This window comes from Phaethon lepturus, unplaced genomic scaffold (assembly GCF_000687285.1).
Source record: "Phaethon lepturus isolate BGI_N335 unplaced genomic scaffold, ASM68728v1 scaffold5666, whole genome shotgun sequence".
NCBI lineage: Eukaryota > Metazoa > Chordata > Aves > Phaethontiformes > Phaethontidae > Phaethon > Phaethon lepturus.
The window spans coordinates 13,694-37,046 of record NW_010548194.1 but is presented as its reverse complement, the minus strand read 5'-3'; the positions used below and the strand labels follow the sequence as shown (position 1 = coordinate 37,046).

At 40.9% G+C, this 23,353-nt stretch overlaps 2 protein-coding genes across 3 annotated transcripts in view; one reads left to right on the top strand and one right to left on the bottom strand.

Annotated features, from left to right (window-relative positions):
• The window catches only part of ZFYVE9 (zinc finger, FYVE domain containing 9), a 38,351-nt gene extending 37,608 nt beyond the window's left edge, over positions 1 to 743 (top strand). For both annotated transcript variants that reach the window (XM_010289888.1, XM_010289887.1), the window contains one exon: positions 277 to 743. In XM_010289888.1, the coding sequence (XP_010288190.1) occupies positions 277 to 438 (162 nt within the window). In that variant the 3' untranslated portion in view covers positions 439 to 743. The remainder of the gene's footprint in view (positions 1 to 276) is intronic.
• Positions 744 to 3,480: 2,737 nt separating this feature from the next.
• CC2D1B (coiled-coil and C2 domain containing 1B) overlaps positions 3,481 to 23,353 on the bottom strand; it is a 33,268-nt gene continuing 13,395 nt past the window's right edge. The window contains exons 9-24 of the mRNA XM_010289886.1: positions 22,952 to 23,062; positions 22,480 to 22,610; positions 22,121 to 22,193; positions 19,848 to 19,960; positions 18,871 to 19,063; positions 16,468 to 16,640; positions 15,676 to 15,801; positions 15,248 to 15,306; positions 14,867 to 14,983; positions 14,297 to 14,370; positions 13,570 to 13,628; positions 11,837 to 11,888; positions 10,347 to 10,446; positions 6,562 to 6,652; positions 5,625 to 5,756; positions 3,481 to 3,901 (exon numbers count right to left, since the gene is read on the bottom strand). Coding sequence (XP_010288188.1) covers positions 5,637 to 5,756; positions 6,562 to 6,652; positions 10,347 to 10,446; positions 11,837 to 11,888; positions 13,570 to 13,628; positions 14,297 to 14,370; positions 14,867 to 14,983; positions 15,248 to 15,306; positions 15,676 to 15,801; positions 16,468 to 16,640; positions 18,871 to 19,063; positions 19,848 to 19,960; positions 22,121 to 22,193; positions 22,480 to 22,610; positions 22,952 to 23,062 — 1,592 coding nt within the window. The 3' untranslated portion in view covers positions 3,481 to 3,901; positions 5,625 to 5,636. The remainder of the gene's footprint in view (positions 3,902 to 5,624; positions 5,757 to 6,561; positions 6,653 to 10,346; positions 10,447 to 11,836; positions 11,889 to 13,569; positions 13,629 to 14,296; positions 14,371 to 14,866; positions 14,984 to 15,247; positions 15,307 to 15,675; positions 15,802 to 16,467; positions 16,641 to 18,870; positions 19,064 to 19,847; positions 19,961 to 22,120; positions 22,194 to 22,479; positions 22,611 to 22,951; positions 23,063 to 23,353) is intronic.

Here is a 23,353-nt window from a genome sequence, read left to right as displayed (position 1 = left end):
GTCCCTGCTGATCTGAAAGATCTGCTTTGACAAAGCAGTAGAAAGAAAGAGGCAACTTTTGTCTAGGCAGCCACCGGGAACAAAGAGAAGAAGAAAAACAAGTGGAAAAGCCACCTTAGTGCCCATCACAGCCTGTTCAAGTGCCCAACTTCTCCAGGCAGAGGCCAGGGTGCCTCACAAAGCTCCTCCTCCTGCACAGTGCTTTGCCTCCTGCCCACTGAATCATGGCCTGGTGCCCTATCCTCTGTAAACCCCCTCTTCCTTTGTATTTTTTAGGTTGGTTATCAAGCTGGGAGTAACGGACAGCCGCTGCCCTCTCAGTACATGAATGACCTGGACAGTGCCTTAGTTCCAGTGATTCATGGAGGGGCATGTCAGTTGAGCGAGGGTCCAGTCATAATGGAGCTCATCTTTTATATTCTGGAGAACATCTCATAAGAGGACTTCATTTTCTGTTCAGACCTGTTCCAGCAGCAGTTGTATCTGAATCATTTGCACTTTAAAACTGGAAAATTAAGCTTTTGTTAACACTATGGGGGGGTGGGAGGGACAGTTGTTCCATAATTCTAAATCTTCTATGCATTGTCAACAAACAGAGGATCAGGGCAGCTTCTATACTACAACATGGCTATGCTATCCTTGCAGCTAATACACTTCTGTTACCGTTTAGAAAAATGCTTATGTTTAAAGACTTACAGTCATGTACTCTAAATGCTCAAACGAGTGCAAAGATCACTGGGGCGTAAATAAAAAGTGAAACTCCAATCTTGTACTGTTTGTAGATGGACATGTAAGAAACAACAATCAAGACCTCCATTCTGACCTCATCATAATGCCGTGTTTGGTTATTCTGTAGACATTAAAAAGTAACGTTTACATTATTTTGACCAGATTATTGGTTGAAATATGTTTGGAGTAGCCCTTGAGAGATATGGAAAGATTACCTAGCCATAACTACATTTGTGTATGTGTCCAAATGAGCAGAAGGGCAGGCATCTCTCAAAGCGGTATTATGTAAACTGCAGTTTTGTGTGTGTAATAGGCTAGTTTACTTATTTTCCTCTATTTACTATAAAAACCCATCACCTCAGCAGATTTCTATAATATCTCCTAGAACAACTCTGCTATTCTGTACTTTGTTTACAAATCTGTATGAAGCAGAGGAAATATTAGCCCTAAAGTGCAGTTATATCTCATTCCTCTTCCCCAGTAGGTCCCGCTTTTTAAAGAAAAGTAAAACCCAGGGCAGCTTTAAGTCTCCTCCTTGCTGTATGCTGTAGTGAAACGCTAGTGTCACGTAATACAAGACAGCTTGCACTTCATATTAGCAGCACCATGTAAAAGCTTACCTGTGAAAAAAGTATAGAGTGGCTGTTTTTGCATGTTCTGCTGAAAAAGGCTTTCTGGTCAGCTCTGAACACTTGCACTTGGCCCAGTGCTCTCGGTCTCACCTCTGAGAGGGCTCAAGTAAGGAAAGCAGTGGCTCCCCTCTGCTGCCACCACATTGCAAAGCTGGAATTGAGAATCAGCCAGAGGAAACGTGGTTCCACCTGCGTATTGTCCTCATGGAAAGCTGCTAACCAGCAGAAAGAGCTGGAAGCAGAAGGGGCTTGGTTTGTTTAGCCATAGCCATGCAGAGCAGCTGTTTTGAGTCCTTTCCCCCCCAGGAAGGGGGGCAAATGTTCCTCCTCCTGTCTATACAGAAAGTTAACTTGGGAAGAGAGGGGCTAATTTACGGTGAATGCAGTATCTCAGACATGGCATGGTCCCTGCTCGCAGTCAGTTCTGGGGGATGCAGCAGGGATTACTTTGGTTTTGCTGTACGTAACGCAGGCATCCTTTCACATATAAAGGGAAGTGCAAGGCTACTGTGAGACTGATGCTATATTTTTTTAAACAAACATGCAGCATTAGCTGGGCAAAGGAAAAGGTAACCGTACACATAGCAATGTATTTTATGTAAAGACAGCACAGTATACGTACAGACTGCATTTGTGAATAAATGGCTACTGCTTTTTTAAAAAAAAGTTTGACAAATCCAATATTGCAAGTTGCAGCTGTCACCACCCAGCATCTGGAGAAGGCAGGTGAGAGGACTAAGGTCCAACTCCAGAGATAAAAGCTGGCCAGCACGAGGTAGCACCCTACTGCAACTGAATGGGGTAAGTGTTGCAGCAAGGTGAAACCTTACCTCTGGCATTTGGGAAGAGGTGGCTGGCTGAATGCAGCTTACTTCATGTTTCACGAACGACAAACCTTAAGCTGTTACACAATCACTAGCCTTCCTATGTATTTTTGCAGCAGAGCAGGACCAAGGTTACTTTCAGACTCCCCTCTGCAGGCTGTTTTTGCACACTTTGGGACACAGCGCAGCACTACGCCGTGTAGGCAAGATTCAGTATCTGGAAGAGCATTCCATGAACTAAGTAAGCATCTTCCTTCTAGAGCCTGCACTCCAGCTTTGCCACAGCAGCAGCTTTCCAGTTACTTTAGTTGCATTGTTACGCTTAATAATGCGGTAAAAGAGGTGAAAATCTTTATCTTCTCTTCCTTTGCCCCAAAAATCTTTTAGGTTTTGATTATGTTTGTGCAAAACACTATCAACTGGTGACTGACATGTTTGCTTCAACCATAGCCTTTTAAATGACCTTAATTACCATGTTGTTAAGAAATGAGTACTTGTTTTAGAAAAAAAAATGTACTTTTAAAATTCAGTTAGTTAACACTGCAAAAAACTGCATATTATATTTTTATTTTCAACATGTAGTTTTGTATATTAAATTTATTGAAATTAAAAACTAAACACTGTATTGTCTTCATCTGCTCAGGAAGACACAGGCAGCGCTGCCTTACTTGTCTGGACTCTTTTCTGTCTACAAACTGGCCTGACCTAAGCAGCTGGTGCAGGAGCGCTCCAACTCCCCAGTGCAGAGACAGCCTCTCCTCTGAGATCAGTCGTTTCTCTTAGCTCACAGAGATTTAAAAACACAAATGTATTTGGTACCATTTTTTGTATGCTGTGGATCAAAAGCATTCCTGAAAAGAGTCATAATCCAGTTTTCTACATGACAAAGAGTGGCTATTTTCCCCATCACCTGGAAGAACGGTAAAAGCCTATTTTTGTAAAAATACAAGGAACATTTGGGATGCAGCAGTCTCTAGCGTACTTTTTTTCCCCCCTCCTTATTTAAATTAAAAAAAAAAGAAAAAGGATGAAGGCACAGTACCGAGGCTGCACAGAACAAGCGGTGCAGCAAGCATGGCAGACAACTGGTAGCCAGAACAACACTGCAGAGCTGTAAACACCTGCTGCTAAGAAGTCTTGCATTCTTTCCTTCTGAAAGGCAACATCCCATTGAACTTCACGTTACAATGGCATGCACAGAGAAGGGACATGGTGCCATGAGGTTGCTGTCTCAGTTCTCCTCTATTTTAGGAAACACAAAAAAACCAAACAGGCCTTGGTAAGAGAGAAGAGAAAAAGCGGTAGCAGAGTGTTCACTGTACCACATTGGCTGCGTGTACACTTGAAAAAATTAATTCTAGTAAAGGTCTTACCTGTGACTTGACTGAAAATTTTCTGCACTGCCTCAGGGAATTTTTAAGGGGCTAAACTTTCCACATACCACTATGCATAGTTAATGGAACATTCGTCCTGGTGCTACATCAGTAGTCCCACGTTAAGGCAATTCTGTCTATTTTGTGTAGACTAGTAACAATCCCCTGCAGCAGCAAATTCCCAGCGTCTTACATTTTGCCTTAAAGTTATTAATAAGCACTATGGCTGTTACTAAAATAGACATTAGGTTCAGTAGTGCATTCATTTAACATCTTTGGTGCTCGCAGCTAGCAGCATCTTTCTACATACGCTCATCCCACATCTTTTACCATTCCGATGGATCTGGGGAAAACAAACAACAACAAAATTACTTGATGCAGTACTTAACAGATGTTCACAATTCAAGGTCATATTATATGTAAAATGCTGACATGAATTTTCTGGATGGTCAACTAGAAAAATCAATGGAGCAAAATGATTAAGCATTTTCAATCACGAGAGCTTAGGTGTCCAGTCACAGCACAAGGCCAGGTTGTTACTTCAGTCACGGCCATCAAACGTGTCCCTCACAGCCCCACTGAAGCTCACGGGCAGCTCGCTGACCTCCTTGGCTGTGAGGAAGATATCGCGAGACAAACGGTCCCTCTGGTGCTACAAATTCAGACTGGTGTGTTGAAACAAGAACTCTCAATCTGCAAAATCTAACACAATTTGGAAGCAAAGGTGTGGCAAAAGGGGGCTGTTGCTATGAAGCTGATGAACATTAGCTTAACTGCCATTTATAAATGCAAAGGAAAACAATATGCCAAGGAAGAGGGAGCACAGAGACTTCAGGAGCTCAAGCAAAGGAAGAGGGATTACTTACTAGAAACTCTGTATTTATACATCATCTGTTGTCCATGAAAAAAGGTGGGGTTTGTTCTGTGCTGGTATAGCAAGGTCACAGTCCAAGAGGAGGGTTCTACATGCTCTCACAGTACAATAAATACCTGCTCAGAAGTGATCAGCACAGTTGCACCCCTGCCAATAATGCCCTATGACTGCAGGCAGTTTGCACGCGCACCAAAGGGAGAACTGACTGTCCCTAGCGAGTCGGTGTCCTCTCCGTGGTTTTACGAACATAAGCTGCAGGAGAAGCGAGGACCTAAGTTTCAGGCTATCAGTGATTGTGTCCAGCTAATCTGAATTTCTTACAAACATTGGACACAAACATAAAAGCAGGCTGAATTAGAAATTCCACAGACAGATGGACTTCTGGAACTTACCCTTCAGTAACTTTATATAGAAAATCACTTTAAAAAAAACCACCAGAATTTTTGGTATTTATTTGCTTTTCATTTTTTTAAGAAGGAAGAATCTGTGATACCTAAAAAGCATAGTATGAGAAAGGAAGACGAGCTCCAAAACCAAGCAGTTTCCATAGAGACTTGGCAAGAAGAGGGAGCCTACCTCTTTTTCATCCTTCTAATATACAGCCACTTTGGCAGCACACAGCTCTTCTCTACTCAGTAAGAGCAGAGCAGGCACCAGGCGCAGTTCTTCAGGTAGCCTGCACGCAACTGTACAGTTTCTCCCAGCCCAGAAGTCTCAAGTATCCAGAAGAAAGCCTATCTCCTGTAGCTTTCCTTTCAGATGAAGTCAAGCAGGCTTTCATGGGACAAATGAATGCCCTTCTCTAGCTTCTGGTAGGGGAAGAAGGGTCCTTGCTAACTCTGAAAGGTTTTTTGCTAACAGTAAGGATGGACAGAAAGCACCCTCCCTCCTAGAAAGGATTCTTCAATCTTATTTATTTTCTAAATAATATTCTAAATAAAGGTGATGCTTGAAGCTCTCCCTGTATTTCAAGTGACCGTAACACAGCATCTTTGATATACAAACTAATCAGAGATTCTGTAACCTCATTTCTGAAATTATGTCAACTCACCGCTACAAATATGAAGAGGAACAGTATCAAAGCCAGAGCTATGTAATTAGGTCAATGTCAACAAAAGACATTTTTCAAACAGAGTTTATCTGTAGCCGAGTCAAGTTCTGGCCAGACCATCTTTAGACGCAGTATTCATACCTCAGATAGGAACTAATGTTCAAGGACCAGCCAATTTTCTGTAATTGTTTGAAGATCTTGACCACTGAGGGGCTCCCTGAGTCTCACTTTGACCTCCAGTTTCCCTCCAGTGGGCTTTCTGCCATCAAAAATCTGAAAGAACCACAAAAAGAAGAGCAGTTAGTGCACATGCGAATGACGATGTCAAACTATAGTGCCTCAGGCAACCACTGTCTATTTCCCCATGACTAAAAGATGACAAGAGATCACCTGCAGGCGACTGCAATGCTGGGCGTGTCGCAGCCACGTGCTTCCCCGGATTCACAATTCAGCAGTGCAGGTTGCCCACGCAACCCATGCGAGTCAGCCACACCAACGGCTGCGTGACCTCTGCCTGCTGTGCACCAAGCCCCCAAAGGACAAACAGGCTCGACGGGCAGCTCAGAGGACGCCAAGGGCAGCAGTGTCCTCACCTTGTCTGTGATGCAGCCCAAGGGTGTTTTTTGTTTTTTTTTTTTGTTTTGTTTTTTTTTTTTTGTTTTGTTTTGTTTGTTTTGTTTTGTGGTTTTTTTTGTTTGTTTGTTTGTTTTGTTTTGTTTTCAAGATTCCACTTAGTGATCTCCTGCTAGATCTTATGGCAGTTCCCTATCCACTCAGTCAGTCCTCACTTAACCTTTTGATCTGTTAGCTACCAACAAAAATATTTTTGAGAATCACCTGAATTTCTGGTCCTGACAAAGAAGTTGTCAGTCCCCAGGAAGTTCCCAGTACCAGAACGCTCACAGCTAAGACTAGCTTCAAGAGATGATACAACAAAGAACAGCCCATTCTTTATTAAACTCATCCAATACAAAACTGTCACCTGTATACAGACACATTCATGCAATGCGAATATTCATTTTCCCTTTGTGTTCAAATACTACTTACTAGAAGAACACACCTCACCCAGAAAACATACCTCAATGATCTCTCTAACTTCACATTCTGATTCCAGCTTTTCTAGTTTTAAGTGTGCTGTCCCCACCTGCTTGTCACTTCTGAAAAAGGACCTGTTTGAAAAAAAACTTCCTTAATTGAATGGGTAAGGTTTTTCAGAACATTAAAGAGAACGCAAGCTAAGAGGTCATTTGCACCACCACTATTTGCACCACCACTGCATCAAGGAGGGCTACTCTCATCAAAACAAACATTTCACAGGCACATGCTGGTTTTGGCAAACTATTTATTAGGAAAAAGTCACATGAATCATTCTGTTTCATTCTGATAAATCAAAACACTCAATTTCAACAATTAAGAACATTTCATTCCAGCTATTGTTTTGATTCCCCTTCACACTGGTAGTTTTAACAGTCAAGAACTATCATTTTAGAATTTCTAGTCTTCTGAAATTAAACACAGAGCATTTTTATAATCAACTTTTCTCTGCTACAGTCACTTCTATTTAAGAGTTTTATCAGCAAGAGATCCATCTTTACCTTAACAGAGACAAGGTGGTGCAATCCTTATCCAGACAAACTCCTCCAAAAGGCAACAGATAAGACTAATTCCACAGAAGTGTTCACTCAAAGCACTGGATTTCTTTGCCTGCATCCAGGCATTTCCCTGAATCAGTCTCCTGAAGGTTTCATAAACAACTAAAATCTAGAGATTCTGGAGGTAGGAAAGCCAACCAGCCATGCCTGTCATGTTTTAGGCAGGCAATCTGCCAAGAATTCAGAAGCTGTCTTTTTTATGCCAGTCTGTCTAGGAAAAAAAACAAGCAAGCAAACTAACCAACAAACAAACTCCCAACCCCAAAACATCCACCCTTCTTCCTATTATCATTAAAGATATTACGATATTTTCAAGCAAGACTTGACATGTGCAATGAAAACTCTGAATATTATTGTATGGGGCCTCACAATCATGTCATCTATGGCAACAGTAACCAGGACATTAATACATGGACCTGATGCTGCCACCAGTGCCTACGGTATCCAAGTGAACATCCGTGAATCTAAAAATCTCTGACTGGAAAAGGAGTAAGGTTGCTTCCTCACATCCACTGCCTCCATGATGGCTTCATTCATGTATTCTCCAAACAGCTCGTTATCAACCACAGTGTTAAGAAACCTGTCATTCAGACTTCAACCTCACTTTCTGGCTTACGTGTTCAGAAATAGGGTCAGGAATGCTCATATAGCACTTAAGTCTTTATAGATTAGGAGGGCAATGGTCTGGTACCATTAGCCCAGGCTGCAGCGAGCTCACAGCAGGGAGCTCAGACACTTCTAGATGGGATAACGAGTGCCAGACCACTACTCTGAATGCACTGGAACGCGCAGCGAGTCACTGTTAGGAAGTACGTCTGTTCCAAAAACCTGTTGCTGAAAGACTAAATTCTTCAAATTGCTTCTTATTTGTCAATTTGTCCATCTCAGCACAAATTGCTGTAGCGAAGAAAGAGTGTCACAGTTACCTTAAGGGCTGGTAGCACCACCTCCAAAGATGATGCCTAGCAATTTTGGCGACAGAAAGTCTTCTAACAATGAGACTGTATTCTCCATTGATGAGACTATAATAGACTCACAAAGTCATTTAAAAAGTTCAGAAATTATTAACTTACGCGCTAGAAGTACTTCCTCTACTTCACAAGCACCTTAAAATGAAGCAGGATTACATAATTGTACTGCAGCGTGTTGGACATTTTGTTCATAAACTTAAAAGAGAATCAGAAATTCTTCTGGCTTTTTTGTTTTTTTTAAAGCATTTTCCCCATTTTATAATTCAAGAAACAATGAAGACTGGTTCATCCCTGATCAGTTCCAGGGGGTTTGCAGTGAAGAATGTGAGCTTGCTCTAGGCCATGGCTTCAGAAACAGCTCTGGGGAAATCTTCTATCTTCAGAAGCTTTTAGGAGAGGTTTAAGGACAGACTTTTCCTTTGGAAAAGTATGTTGCTGGGTTTTCACTTTTAAGTGTTTTTAAAACTGAAATTTAATATATATGACCTGAAACAAGACTCCTTTGCTCACTGAGAGAAAAGAATTCTTAGGAGATGGTTGAAGACCTATCAGAGACCCCAGACCTACAACACCTACACACATTTCTGAAAGTATTATCCATTCTGTAGTCCTGAAGAAAGACAGGGAACAGACAGTCTTTAGAAAGCAGCCTGGACCACTTAATCCTCTCCTGTGTCCTCAGTTCCGGGGCTGCAGTTAAGCAGAAAAACCAAGCAACTGCAACAGGCAAAAGCCATATGAAGGCAGTAGAAATACCACTGTGAAGGGGGTTGCAGTTGGGCCTTTTTGGTATCTTGGGTGTCACATACCACGGCAGGAAGCGTGTTCTGCAATTATGTTACTGGCTTTGCATAAACACTCTGTACAGGGGACCGGCAGCCCTGTTCTGTCCTGAGAAGATGGCCAGGCAAGGGCAATCAGTGGGCATTTCTTCTTTTTCTCCTTCCCTGTTGTCATTTTCCAGGGTAACTTCTCCCCTCCCCCAATCCAGAAATTAGCATATATTTAACTTGTTAGATTCCTATTCTAAGAACAAAAAAATTAGTATCTCAGAACCAGAAAAGAGACAACCCGCAGAGATTTTTTTTGCTAATCTTTGAAAAGGCTTCAAAGGACAATCCGGAGCTGGCATACAACTCATGAGTCACCGGAGAGTGTTCCCCAATGAGTAAGCTTAAGCCTGAGCTCAGATCCTACAAACAAGCACAGTTCCAGCTGATAAGAGAATAGGATATGCCCCATATGTGCAATGGTATGCAAAAGATAGGGAAAAAGGTTTGAAACAAATGTAAACACTTAACAGTTCTACACAAAACAGGCAGGATCTCTAACAGCAACATCTTGAACAACAGAGCAGTGGAGCAGTCAGGATTGATAAAGCGGAAGAAAACCAGCTTTTCCTTCAACAGAGACGCAAATAGAAGATCTGGAGTAAAAACAATGGGACTTTAGCTCACAGATTAAAACTTTTACAACTTGAAAACCATCTCAGAGAACCTATGGATCATTTCTCTATGTCCCAGTGACAGAAAAAAAGAATAGCGCACAGAGCCACCGAGACAAAAACAGGTTAACATCTCACCCATGTCACGGATCACAACCCACTTGGGTATTAGTGAGCACAGGCCATTCTCATTTTGAATAAATCAGTAATGAGCCTACATGTAGGACAATTTCCCTGAACGTTACCAACTGTTAACGTCCATCTCATCATCTTGATCTCTAAGATGAGGGGAGTCTAACAGTTTGCTAGCAGTGTTCGGTAAATATTGTAAGACCCTCAGAATGAAGATAAGTACAAAAACATAACACTAGTTCCGCCATCATCTATCATCTGCTTTACTGCTGTTAATGCTTTGCTGCCACTTGCACTTCATTATTCTATAAAGTTATCTCATATAACATTTAAATCTTCTAGTCCTGATGACTAAAACCAGATTGGATAAGAATCAAAACAATTTGAAGCTGAATCATTGCCTACCCAGTCTCATCAATTCCATGTAACGCACTAATCCTCAACTGATCTGCCAGTTATGAACCAACTCCACTCAACTACTGCTTTTTTTCACCCCTATAGGGGAAGATAGAGAGCTCAGGTACATTTTGAAAAGAGTTCTCAGACATGAGAACTAGACAAGTCTTTATTGCTAGCCTCAAGATTGTGCTTCATATATTTCAGCTACAACACTTTTCAACTGTTACTAGAGAAGCAATATGGGGGGAGCAAACTCTGGACTTACCCTTTATGAAATACTTCGAATTTAATTCCTTTGGACCGAATTGCTCGTCGGAAACCTCTGTGATTTCGGTTGATGTTCAATTTAAACAACTGGTTATATTCTACAGTCAAGATATAGAAAAATGAAAGCAAGCTGTGAAAGTCAAACTATGTGCAGTGCTGTATAACATGCACGTACTTAGACCTCTGTTTACCTCAGTTTGGCCCATTTGTGAAATACACTTCACATCTCGGGAGGTTATTTCAGTCATTAACAAGTTAGCGTCCCTGTGCAATAGTTAATCTCTGTCATCCCCACTTTACAGGGACAGAAACTAAAGTGCAGAAAAACCAAGCCATCACGAGGAGGTGACAGCAAGGTACTGGAGAGACAAAACTAGAGATTCTAGGTCTTTAAGCAATTAAAAGTGTCTGTGGCTCAGAAAAAAGGTTCAAAATAAGGAAAAAGCATAGGAAGGTTGGAATGACTGGGAAGGGGCGTTTTGATAATGTAACTAATACTGTTTTAACATCAGTTTAATTAATGAGTTTGAGAAGGACTGTGCCATGGGATACCTTTTTATCAGAAAGCCTCACAACATTGTACAACTAACATTCAGTGACTTATCTGCTGTACTACCCAGGAACACTCATCTCTCCTTGTCAGCCTGGGAACCCAAAGCACTGGAGCTAAGTGACTGCTCAGCAAGTGCAGAATGAGTCAGAGCTTCAGGACTTCTAATCTTAACAGAAAAAAAATATATAAACTCGAAAGATAAGAGAGAGAAAGAGAAAGATATATATATCTCTTTTGAGATAAATTCACAACGAGCAATTTGGATACTGAATTCAAAGTTGGTTTGATGCTAGATGGCTGCTTACTGCAAAAATTGAAAAAAATAGTATAGCAACAAACCAAACTCGGAGTACAAGATGATTAATTCTAAAATGCATGATGAGTCTAATACTGGTATTCAATGGCTAGGTACAAGGGTGCATTTTTCAAAAGACACAAAAAGCATTTTAGCTGGTTGCAAGACACATTGTCTAAAGAAAAGAAAAATATATTTCTGCAATGATGTTTTGTCAGGTTTAGAAATGTTAGCTGATTAACAAAAATCATGACAGAACTGGCAATCTCGCAGGACACAAAATCTGACTGGAAAACATCTGATCCATGGAGATATTAAAATTAATAATTTAACTTATTTAATAAAGAAAATTTTTTATCTGGCCCATCTCCCAGCAGGGTTGATAGCAACAGCTGGAGCATGACTGGTAACTCAGTAATTTCACTAATTCATAACACAGTAACTACCACCAGTGTTAGGATGAGGGTGAAGAAATTGCCAACACAGCTGGACTTCACCCTCCAACAACCCCTTTTATAATAAAGGAGGAAAAAAGGTGGTGGGGGGCCCTCTGGCCTGATTCACAGTATGAGGCTAGCTTGTACTCTCCAGTGAATCCTAAGGTGCAATGTTGTTCCCTCCGCCCAGAAAAAGTACTAACCTGGAGAATTGTTATTGTTAATTACAGGTGTTTTACTCTTTTGAGGTTGCTCCTATTAAGAAAGACACACATTACATAAAGCCATCAGATATTGTTTCAAAATACAGTGTAGTAACCATTTTTATTACCAGGTCTTTTTTATACCTATACAAGAAATATGAGGCTTCAGGGGGTTATCTGAATGATAAGAGAGTCATGGTACATTCAAGACTAAAATATTTGGATTTCATTGTCGTAACAAGTATAATACTAGATAAAGAATAAGCCAAAACATTACATCAAATATAAGAGCCACAGATAAGCTACATGGTCACACTCAATTCAATCCAATCATCATAAAGTTACTGACTGCAGCTCTTAAAACTACATGATAAACTGCACACGTTCCATGACACAGTAATTCTGTTCCTTCTGCATTAGTTGGAATAATAAGCTACACAAGGAATTCATCACAAATCATTCAGGGAATTGCCCTACTATTATTTTGCCTGACAATCAATCTGCCACCAAAATGAATTAACTTTTAACCTAAAGCAGAGTACAAACTAAATCTCTGGGGACTGAACAAGGACAACATGACCTAATTATTGCAGCTACTTTGCAAAACTGATTTCAGCTATGGAGGAGAAAGGTGGTGTATTTGACTGTTGGCTAAGTAGCAGAGATCTGGCTTTTTTAAAACAAAGAACAATAGAATAAAAGCAACTATGCTGATTCTTATGTATTTCCCAGAAAATTACTCATACAGACCAATTCTGTTTTCAGCCACCCTAACGGGGGGGATGGGGGAGGACAGACTCCCCCATTAAGGCCACACGTAACTCAAACCTACACAAACCTGACCTGACTGCCACCAATTTCCCCACAGGTAATTGAATTTATTTTAGTGGAATTGCTGCAAAATTTATGAGAAGGTAAAAATCTAGGCTCTGCACTCTCACAGGGCTAAGTATTAGTCCTGTAAGAGCAAAGACTGTTTTTGCCCTACAGAGAAAGCCGCAGAAGTCCCAGCTGATAGTAAGACTGGACAGCCCTCTTTAGAAGCCCTTCAGCTCAATGGTTTCAGTATTTTTCAGACCACAGACTGCTTTTAAAGGTGAGGGAACAGGATGACACTGGGGAGTTTCAAGGAAAGAAGCAATATATATGTATACATATTTTTTACATATATGCACACATATACATGCACATACATACACCTAAGTATTAATTAGTAAGGTAAAGAAACTTGTATGGCCTAAGTGCTTTCTCCAGATATGCACATATATACTTGCTAATTAAATCACCAGGAGTCACATGCATTTATTTGATGACAAAGATTAACCTTTTTCAATCCATTTCTGTAAGAGATGTCCAAAAGCAATGCCTTTCAAAGCTTGTTTTCTTAAAGAAACAGGACTTGGAGGAAGATCACATCTAAGGTGGCCACTCTCCCCTAGTGACGAGTTTGCGTGCCCTCAGGTTTGGTTGACACCACACCACTCAGTGTTAAAGTGTGGAGAACATCAAGAGAAAGGTGCAGCAAAGCTCAAATCTGCAGGAAACAGATTCAGCAGTTCTGTTTCTCAAAAAAAGTTTCTGTTTTAAAAACAAATTCAGGCAGTATGCCTAGAAGTGTTTTCCCTTTCTACAAGAAAACTTATACTTCCTCCTCGAAGGGCTCACAAGCCAATACAGCAGCAAGGGTCACAGACTGAGGACAGAAGAACAGAAGAGCCAGGACACACACTCACCGCACTCGGGTACTGAAATTCATACTTCACAAATGCATCCAAATCTCTTGGTGATACACCTGAATGAGAACAACAACCAGCCAATCCAAACAGCCAGTACAGGTATTTTCATTGCATCTGTAATGCTGAGCAGGATTTTCAAGAGCACTTAACTGATTTTCAGTAGGACTCATGACCTGTCTCTTGACAGCTGAGAAACCCATCCGTCAAACCAAAATCCATAGGAAGCTGGCACCCAAAGGAAAACAGCTACTTTTCTTAATGCTGCTGTTAGTCCTGAGACAGTCTAGCATACATGGTTTACAAGCTCCCAGAAACAAGGGACTAAAAGCAGTAATGTTGGCAGGAGCAACTCCTGTCTACTGAAGGGTCAACAGTCATTAAGGTGGTGCAGAATTAAGGCAAGCACTCATTACAAAACAGGAGATAACATGAAACTTAAACTATGACCCAGTTATGAGTGAACCCAGGGTAATTTAAAGTTCTTCCCTGTGTCCAGATGGAACCCAGATTCTCTTTATTCCTCTGGGGTTTTCATTTGATTTTAAAATACTGTTTAAATGTTTTTTGGGAGCTTGAGCCTGAAACCTGGTTATTGTGTTTTAATGAGTGCTGGGTACAAAGGTCTTGACTCTTGAAGAGGTCTTCAAGGTAGAAAAATCTCATTCCCCACTACTTTCCTTACCTACTCAGAGGAAAAAGCCCACATGCCCTTTTGAATACATACCTGGCGGAGCTGGTAGGTTTATCCCCCTGACAATAAGAAGGTGCATTTCTGTGCTGTTGAGCTCAGAAAATATCCTGTGAAAAATAAAGACAAAAAGACGTGTTTGCCCCAGTGTCCCACCACCTCCTGATCCACTGTCACAACAGGATGCCACTAGTATTTGTCAGACCTTGCTCAATAGTGCCCTCCTACATAGATCATCTTAATAAATTACAAAAGAGCAAGGAAAGAGCAAAACCAAGGTACAAACATCTCAGGTATAGTGAAAAATGCCACAAAGCCCAAAGGCAACAGGATTGATGGAGAAATACAGAGGAAGAAAGTAGCAGAATACAAGAGATGAAGCTGGAGATATTTTGAAAACAAAACAAAACAAACAAACAAAAAACAGAAGAGAAGTTAGAGAACAACTTCTTTGTATTTTTTTTGTTGTTGAGTGTCCTTTCAGGAATGCTGAGCCTAACCCTAGGTGCCACCTGAGTTTGCTGAAGCCCACAATCCCCTAAATAAGATCAAGGAACCAGGAAACTCATTTCAGCCTGCCTGAGAAATCCATTTGTTTTTCCACACCTTATCATTTTAAAGGTTCTTTCCTCAAAGTGATGGCTTGGAGGATCCATTCCCTGCGCTCGTGCAAGCTGTAGGATGTCCATGTCCTTTTTACAACCTTGTGCTAGTTTCTCAAACCTATAGGAAAGGCAAACAAAGAATAGAGAAGTTATACACATGCTGGAACATCAAACAGAGCATTCTGTCAGATATAGGCCATGCAGTAAGCCTCAAATCAGAGGTCGGAGAGCACCTTGGAGATGTAGGCCTCACAGTTACTGACCCTTTCATGTAATGAGAAGCTTAGCAATCTGAACCTCCATCATATTTAGGAGGGGCAGGCAGACTCAAACCTGAAATGACCACATTTTGGGACGATTAACAGCTGGCAGCAGGTCTTACCGAGTTGTTTCTGCTACATTTCCCAGATGCATGAATTGCTTGGAATACTGCAAACACCTCTGTCAACAGAAACAAAAACACACAAATGGGGAATTCATCACAAATCCTTTTTAATCACTTGATTTCTAGATATGAGGTTCATCCAAAGGCTAGTCTTAATCAGCCGGGTACTATTTTCAAACTTGAGTGCTCCTATTTAATAGTGATAATTCGATAGTCCCAAGCCTCCAAGCACACCCTCTGAACTTCAACTAGTAGAAAATCCAACTCTGAAAATTTTCAACTTTAGGACATACAAAATCAAAAGTATTTTAAAAGACGAACAAAGAACCCCACAGAAACAATGATGGGATAATAATATTAATAAAACCCATAGAAATGTAAAAAAAACAGAAACAAAACATTTCTAAAAAAGATAAAATGGTCACCTCATGTTGGTCTTTCAGCAATTTTATGAGCTGTGCATATACTTCGTCTGCTTTCTGAGACAGTCTGACATCTTCATGGTGTATGAAGATAAAATCACCCTCCTCATCTGTAGGGGGTGATGGCAGCTGCAACACAAGAACGCCACATTTCAGAGCCCTTAATAGGAAAAAATTAAGTAGAAAAAAAGCAGTTGGAATGCATGGAAAGGTCAGTGAAGGGAGATGGGTTGTTTTTCTTCTCTAGGCTATTGCAATCCCACAACTACTTACACCACTGCCTGGCAACTGCTTAAGTCATAAAACCCTGCAAAATGTCTTAAAGGCCTAGTTCCCTGATTATTCAGGTCAGGAGAGCTATTACAGTGCAGTTTGGTTTCCCCATCTTCCCAAATACCAAGATATGGTTTCTCCTGGGCATCACTGTATCACATGCACCTGATCCTCATAGCAAAATTGAGTTAGGGCACAGCTGAGGGATGTACTTAGACCCTAAGTCCTGGGAACAGTTCCAAGCTGCATGGTTTAGGTGTGCCATTGTAAATCAAGGAGCAAATGGTTCATGGAGACTAAATTTGCTCCAAATCTGGCATATTTGAGGAGCAGCAGCAGAAATAAAATGAAACAAAAACTTAAAACAAAAATATAGCAGAATTTCAGGGCTCAGTATCCAGATTTGTCACTTGAGCAAACTAACTTGTGTCAAAAAATATTTATTAAATCATTCACTGTTTGAAGTAAGCACTTAGATGTCCAAGAATATGAAACAAAGCAGAATACTAACAGTCCACTAACCTTGGAAATATCAACAGGTTTGCCACATTTTGCTTGCTCAATCTTTAGGTCAAAGCTCTTAGCTGTTCTGAGATACATCTTAGCCTGTTCAAGGTTATTTTCTTTCTTTGCTTTGATGGCTGCCTTCATGTATTGCTTCTTTCTGTTCTCCAGAAATTCCAGCTGTTCTCTAGCTGAAAAACAGTTGTACAAAAACCCTCACTCATCTGATACTGCCATGCCCCTGAAACAGGTTTATCATGTTCAGTTTATAGCCAAAAAAAGGTCAGTAAAAGTACAGATATCAAATAAGGACATTTCCTTACTGCAGTTAATTGTTTCTTGGCCAGTTTCATGTTCAAGTATCAGAGAAAGAAACAAACTTCCTTCTATCATGGCATCCTTCATGAAAAAAAATTCGTAGCACTTCACAAGAGTCACAATAGTAATTACAGCCCCTTATCTGTAGTCAGGAGACAGACTCCAGTACAGCTGACCGGTCCAAAGCAGAAGCTGAATTCAAACTTTCGGCTTGACATGTTAACTTCTAAGAGACAGTGAATTATACAAGCACCTTCTGTATTCATTGCTTCCCTCTCCCCTGATCTATCAGGAAAAAAAAGCCCAGATGAACCAATGTGCAGGCACATTCAGAAATACCACCTCTGCTTATTTGTAATTCCTTGCCATCTTAGTTTCTTAAAAATTCTTGGGTCTCCTCTTTCCTTCCCAAAACAGTGAGGACAACCACACAAATCACAAAAAGATTGCTTTACATTGCATCCTGCCTCTTCTTACACCTCACTTAGGAAATGGTACAGTATGAACTGATTACAGCCATTTCCAAAGATACTCGTATTCACCACTGCACTCTACTTGCGCACGAGCTAAACAACACTTGCAAGAGGTGCCTGTCTCAGCAAATAAACATACCAATGACTCTCACACTATGTTCGCTGCTGTCAGATGACAATCAACTTATTCCCATCCTTGCAAAAGAGCCTGCTGTCCTGCTGCTGTGAGCAGTTTGCCCAGTTGGCCAAAACCAAACTAATTAGACAAGGTAGCTAGCCCAGATTCCACTGAGACAAAACCCACAGTGTGCTCTGTAAGGCTGAGACATAGAACACAGGTATTTTCAAAGAAAATCTGTGGAGAACGGACTGAGCAATGCCATTAATCCAACTGATCTTGGCTCCTTGACTTTGCTGGTATAGGCCTTAAGTGCAACTGCTCCACTCCCACACCTTCTTATGCCTCGCGCGCTCCGACAAGAAAGAGAGATTTATCAACTATGGGCAGCTGTAAGCTGCACTTTGTAATTCTGGGGGGAAGGAGGTAAACATTTGGATCACAGAATGCACTTTGCCTAGCGAAATATAGCTTTACAATAGTGAAGTACTATTTTCACTAATTGTGAAAATCATGTCAGGATGAATCTGTCCAGGTTCTTGTTGCACCTATTGGTCTTATTTTAAAATACTTGAAATACCCAAGAGAGATTACTCTCCAGAGACCAGGTATTATCAATTCCTTCACAGCTTAAGTCTAGGGCAACTCACTCAAGAGATTAATACGTCAGCTAAAATTGCAAAAAAAAAACAAACTCCTGAGGATTCATAGATTTTCAAAGCCAAAACGGACAACTACTATGTTTTAGTGGTCTTTATAAAACAAGCCATGGAATTTTCTAGAGAGACGAGTTATGAGCTAATCACAGTGGCACGGTGAAATGCCTTCGCACTCTGCAGAAGAACTTGCATCAGCCCACTAGGCAGTTCTGCTTTATCCTGAAGGAGCTATGCAGTGCAGAAGGATGGGATTACAGTCAAGGCATGACAACAGTGAGAGCCTGAACACTGCTGGTGTGTGCCCAAATCACACCATGAGGTTGTGGCTGCCCCTTACTATCTGTACAATTAATCTCATACAGACAACTGTTTAGTGACCTTAGCAACAGGAGGACTACAGATTGATGAACTACTGCCTATATGCTAGTTTGAGATCCTTGGATGAAGCCCTAGGCAGAAATCACTGTTTGATGTAGGAAGCTGCATTGTATCAATGAATAATTCACACTGGCAAGCTGTCCACTTTAATGAGAATATATGTAGAGTTCAACTGTGAGCAGAGTTAAACATTATGAATCGATTCACTTGTTACATCAAAATTAATTAAAAACTCAATCACCCTTATAATTACACATGCTGCCTCTATGAAATAAAGCTGCATGGCTGATCTGGATTTGCCCTCCAGCAGACACATATATTGAGGCTCCTGTCAGAGGAAAGCTATGCCACCCATTCACAGGCTGACTCATAAATATAAATGAAAATATAATGAAAATAAGTCTTTACCAATGTATTAAACTAGTGCAAACTACTTGCACATGGGTCACTGGGAATGATGTTTCCTTCACCTTACCAGCTGGAGGGAGATGATCCATTGACTCTGCCTTGTCCAGGGTGGAGGGTGATGTAGCTGGTTTCACATGCTCAGGAGAGCTCTCCTCCTCAGCTACAGCAGATGGCACTGTAATTGGCTTAACAACTTGAGTCGGCTTTCCAGGCAGCTGAGCAGGCTTCTTGGCAACTGGGGCCTGCGTCAGAGGTTCATTCTAGTGTAACAAAAAGAATTTCATATTAAATGCATAAAATCATTTGGACAGCATCTCAAGCTCAAGATAACCAACCACCATGGTTATTATCAGGCTGCATCAGCCTTCTGGCATCACTTTTGAAGGGAGCATAACATTCCGACAGCAAATTTTAACTTCTGGAGGTTTTTGACCTATGCCAGCATCAAACCTCTGCTATAGAAGGGACAAAAGGAACATTCAACAAGGCAGTGATTTCAAAGAAAGCAGATGCATGCAGAAAAATCATCATCTAGGAATTCTCTCCATTAAAAGCTATTGAAAGCTTTTAAACTCCAGTTCAAAGCACAAACAATCAGCAACCAATCCGGAAAAATAAAGAAGTCAAACCAAAGTCTACAGGCTGGTGCTGCCTGACATAAAGCAGTAAGTGTTGAACATCCTGGAAAAGCAAAAACATAGGAGCTACCGGGATGCAGGATAAAAGTATAGATTTAAATACTTTAGAACGATGTAAAGGGGTGACCAGGACCTGAAGTGTTTGCTTTGAAAATAAAACCCACATACAAGACAGTTATGAAAGAGTCAAACTCTGGACTCATAGACTCTGTAGGTACTGACTGTAGTAACATCTCATCTCTCTCTGTCCCCTACACTACAATGCAAACTGAAACTACTACTAAGTCTTCAGACTCCTGGGAAATGTATTTCATCTCAGTACCCTTGCTTGACTGGAAATCCTCATCTCTGCATATCACAAGAGGCAGCATTTTAACTTTTACACATCCTTCTAAGTAATACTAACCTCCTCTTCTTCATCATTCTCCTCCATGTTTGCCAGCTTGCTGGCACTTTCCAGAACAGCAGCTATTGTGCTGTCACCATCTGTTACTGCAACACCAGGAAGAGGGGGAAATCCTGAGGAGGAAATGAATGCAGAAGTAGAGTTGCATAAGACCCATGTTCTGTCTTCCATATTTTTCTTTCTGTAAAGCTATTTCTATCCAAGTATTTATTATCTAATATATTTCAGAACTCAGAGTAACTAGACTGAGGCCAAGGCCACAATACTTCAGTAGGTAAAAGTCTGAGTAGTGGGCTTAAGATTAGATTTGTCACAGATATACAGGCTTAAAGGCATGATGCTAAAATGATGCAATAACAGAACATAGTTTTCTAAGTTGAGCAACTGGCAGCCAGCCAAGGAACCTCACAACCTCAAGACTTTGGTAATAAAGATGCCTCCAGAACCAGCATAGAATTTAGTCTCTCTCCTTTGCACAAGAGGACAGTAGATTGTACAAAAAATTGCTGGCTCTTGTCTTCCTTCTCACTGCTGCCTCACCTTAGCTGGTGCACAGTCCAGCAGAAAAATCAGTGCTACCCCATAGAGTAATAAACCACACATCGCTGACATCTGGATAACACACTAAGCCTCTACTGAAAATCCACTGCAATGCAGAGGTTGCAAAGTAAGGCAGAATCGCAGTACTTAAATGTGAATTATGTGAAGAACAATCCTTTTCATTGTTTTATTATCCTTTTAAGGATAGGAGAGAGGTTTGATGATGGGAGATGAACTCTCACTTCCACACTACCAGTTCAGTGTTGGTTTCAAACAACAGAGACCCAGAAACGCTACTATAAGATGTCTGTTAATAAGCTTTATCTCATTAGTATGTAGCAAGTATTCTTGTTGCCAGACTCATTAGAAGTGCCAAGAAATAATGACTAAACTGCTTCTAAACCTAGAGATGGCCTGCTATGGGGACAGAACAAGTTTGAGGTACATAGGCAGGCAGAACACAGACTACTATGCTGCTGCCCCTGTGTGACATTTGATCCATTACTCAGCAGCATTTGTGTCTCCAAGGAGGTCAAGGCTGGTACTTATCATCCTCCAGATGCAATGAAATGCACTGCCAGTCCATTATAATCTTGTTCCTGGTTTCAGTGACTGCCTGATGGTTGTCTTCACTGTAAATCATATGGCCTCTAAATGATGGTGGAAAGACATGCAGCTAACGTGTAAGGAAATTGAAGAGTTATCCATATTTTCAGAGGTGTACAATGGAGTACCTCACTCTTACAGAAACTGGTATTTACCAAGAAATGGATCACATTCTAGAACAAGGGGTGCTAAACTGCTTTTCAGGGACAGCTTCAAAGCAGTACATGGCCTGATAGAGCTGGCACTGCCTACTTTACTACTACTACAGTGCTTGCCATTGCCACATTTGACAGTGACAAAAAAGCCACAAGGTCCACATCCCTTTTCTAACTTAAAAAATCAAGGCACCACTCCACAGTGTTAACTGTATCTTTTCAGAAGAACACATCAGACACAAGATAGAAGGAATGATGCTTCCTAGGGGAGAAACAGTATCATGCAAACCAAAGGTAGAGCGTTCATAGATAACCTTGCCCAAATTTTTAGAGACACAGTACTGTATGTTCTGAAGAAGATAAAAAGGACACAGAGTCTCAAGAAGCAGGTTCAGTTTCTGCCACTGTCACCGTCTCAGTGTGACCACAGGCATGATTTGCTTCATCTCTGTAGTCTACTTTTACCAGCCATGAGAGCTGCAATACTGATCTGACTTGTCAGGTGTTGCAAGATGATTAATTAAATATAGAGTTCTGAGGCCCCTGCTGGGAATCAATAGAATGGGGGACATCAGGCAAATTTTTTCAATTTCAAAAATCTCCTTCCAGTAAACTAAGAAGCCCGTATATCCCAAGTTTACTCTTTCCTCTAGGAGGGCTGGCACAGAGGACAAACAGGTAACATTTTCAGCACCTGCCCATAGTTAAGTTGTTTAACTTTTCAAATAGCGCCAGTTTTAAGTTACAATGCTGTCAAACAGGCAGTCAATAGTCAGCAATATTCACCAGTGTGAAAGTTTGGGAGCATATTAACAAACAGTTTCACAATACCATCACACAGCAAGGCCAGCCTACTTGCTGATAAAAAAGAGGAGCTGTTCCACAGGATGACGCGGCAGTATCTGCACACCTCTTTCAGAGCCCAGTAGATATACAGAAGTTGGTATTAGGACATTTTGTATTCACACTTACCAGGAGGAACAGGCAGCTCAGAAAAATTCACTTTTCTCCCTGCTTTATGGGCTCTTATGGCATCCTGGTATTGCTGTAATCAAAGGCACTCAGTAAGACATAAAATGGAGTTGACTATAAATTAGCAATCATCTGTTTTTAACCAGCATGAATACTGCAGAATACACAGCATTTTGCTGTAATATGTGCATGGTCTCTATTTCTTTCTTCTTCCGAATGCTTTATAGCTTCCCTACTGGAGCTTTTTTCAAACAGAAGGACAATACACAAATTATGTCAGCCTTGAAGAGATCTTCAGCCAGAGAACTAATTCAAATGGCTTTGCTGGATACAAGCAGCTTGCTACACTTCCATTTTACCTTGGCTATCCTCTCGTGCATCCTGCCTTTCCGATCGTCCCCGCTTGCTTTAGCCTGTGCTGCTGCTGACTTGTACTTCTCAAGCCTTTGCTGCAACGCTTCCAGCACTGTTTTTGGCTGCTGCAGGGAAGCTTGAAGTAAGAAAGACAATAAAATGCCATATGATTCAGATTCCAAAACATATAAGCCACCTTTTTCCACCCCTTCCTTACCTTCTGCAGAGACAAAAACATCATTGCAAAGTCTTATTATGAATACAACTACTCTAAAGAAAATTTATTAACTTTTACTTCCATTACTGATACAGAACAAAAGTATCTCATCAAAAGATGAGATCAGCAGCAAACAATATGCAGGAACACTAGATAGGTTTACTCGATTCTGCTGCAGTTCAGAGGGATAGGGCAGAGCTTAAAGTGCCTTCCAGCTGTGCTACTTTTTAGGGCTTAATAGAGAAATCCAAAAGTCCTACCTGAAGCTTCTTGGGTACCAAGTTCAGGTGTTGTAAGATCCTGGGAGATTCCCACTGGAGCTGCTACGTTTTGCTCGGATGCATCTTGTACCTTTCCTGGGCTTTCTAGATCTGCAAAGCAAGGAAAGCAGGAAGTTTTACAGCGTGTTCCATGAGCAGCACATTTATGGAACTATGTAACTCAGAAAACCATCAATTTGATCACATCATCTTCCTGAAAGCTTTTTGTCTTCAAAACAGTATCTGCATAGCTAGATAAGTCTGAGGTTCTATTATAAAGTATTTTCTCTGAATAATAGGAAAATCTCAAATGCCGATTTAATTTAGATTAGTGCTGCTTGGAGTGTGTGTGGGAAGTAAAACCAGTTCAAGTATTCTAAGAATTCTCTCCCAAAAATATAA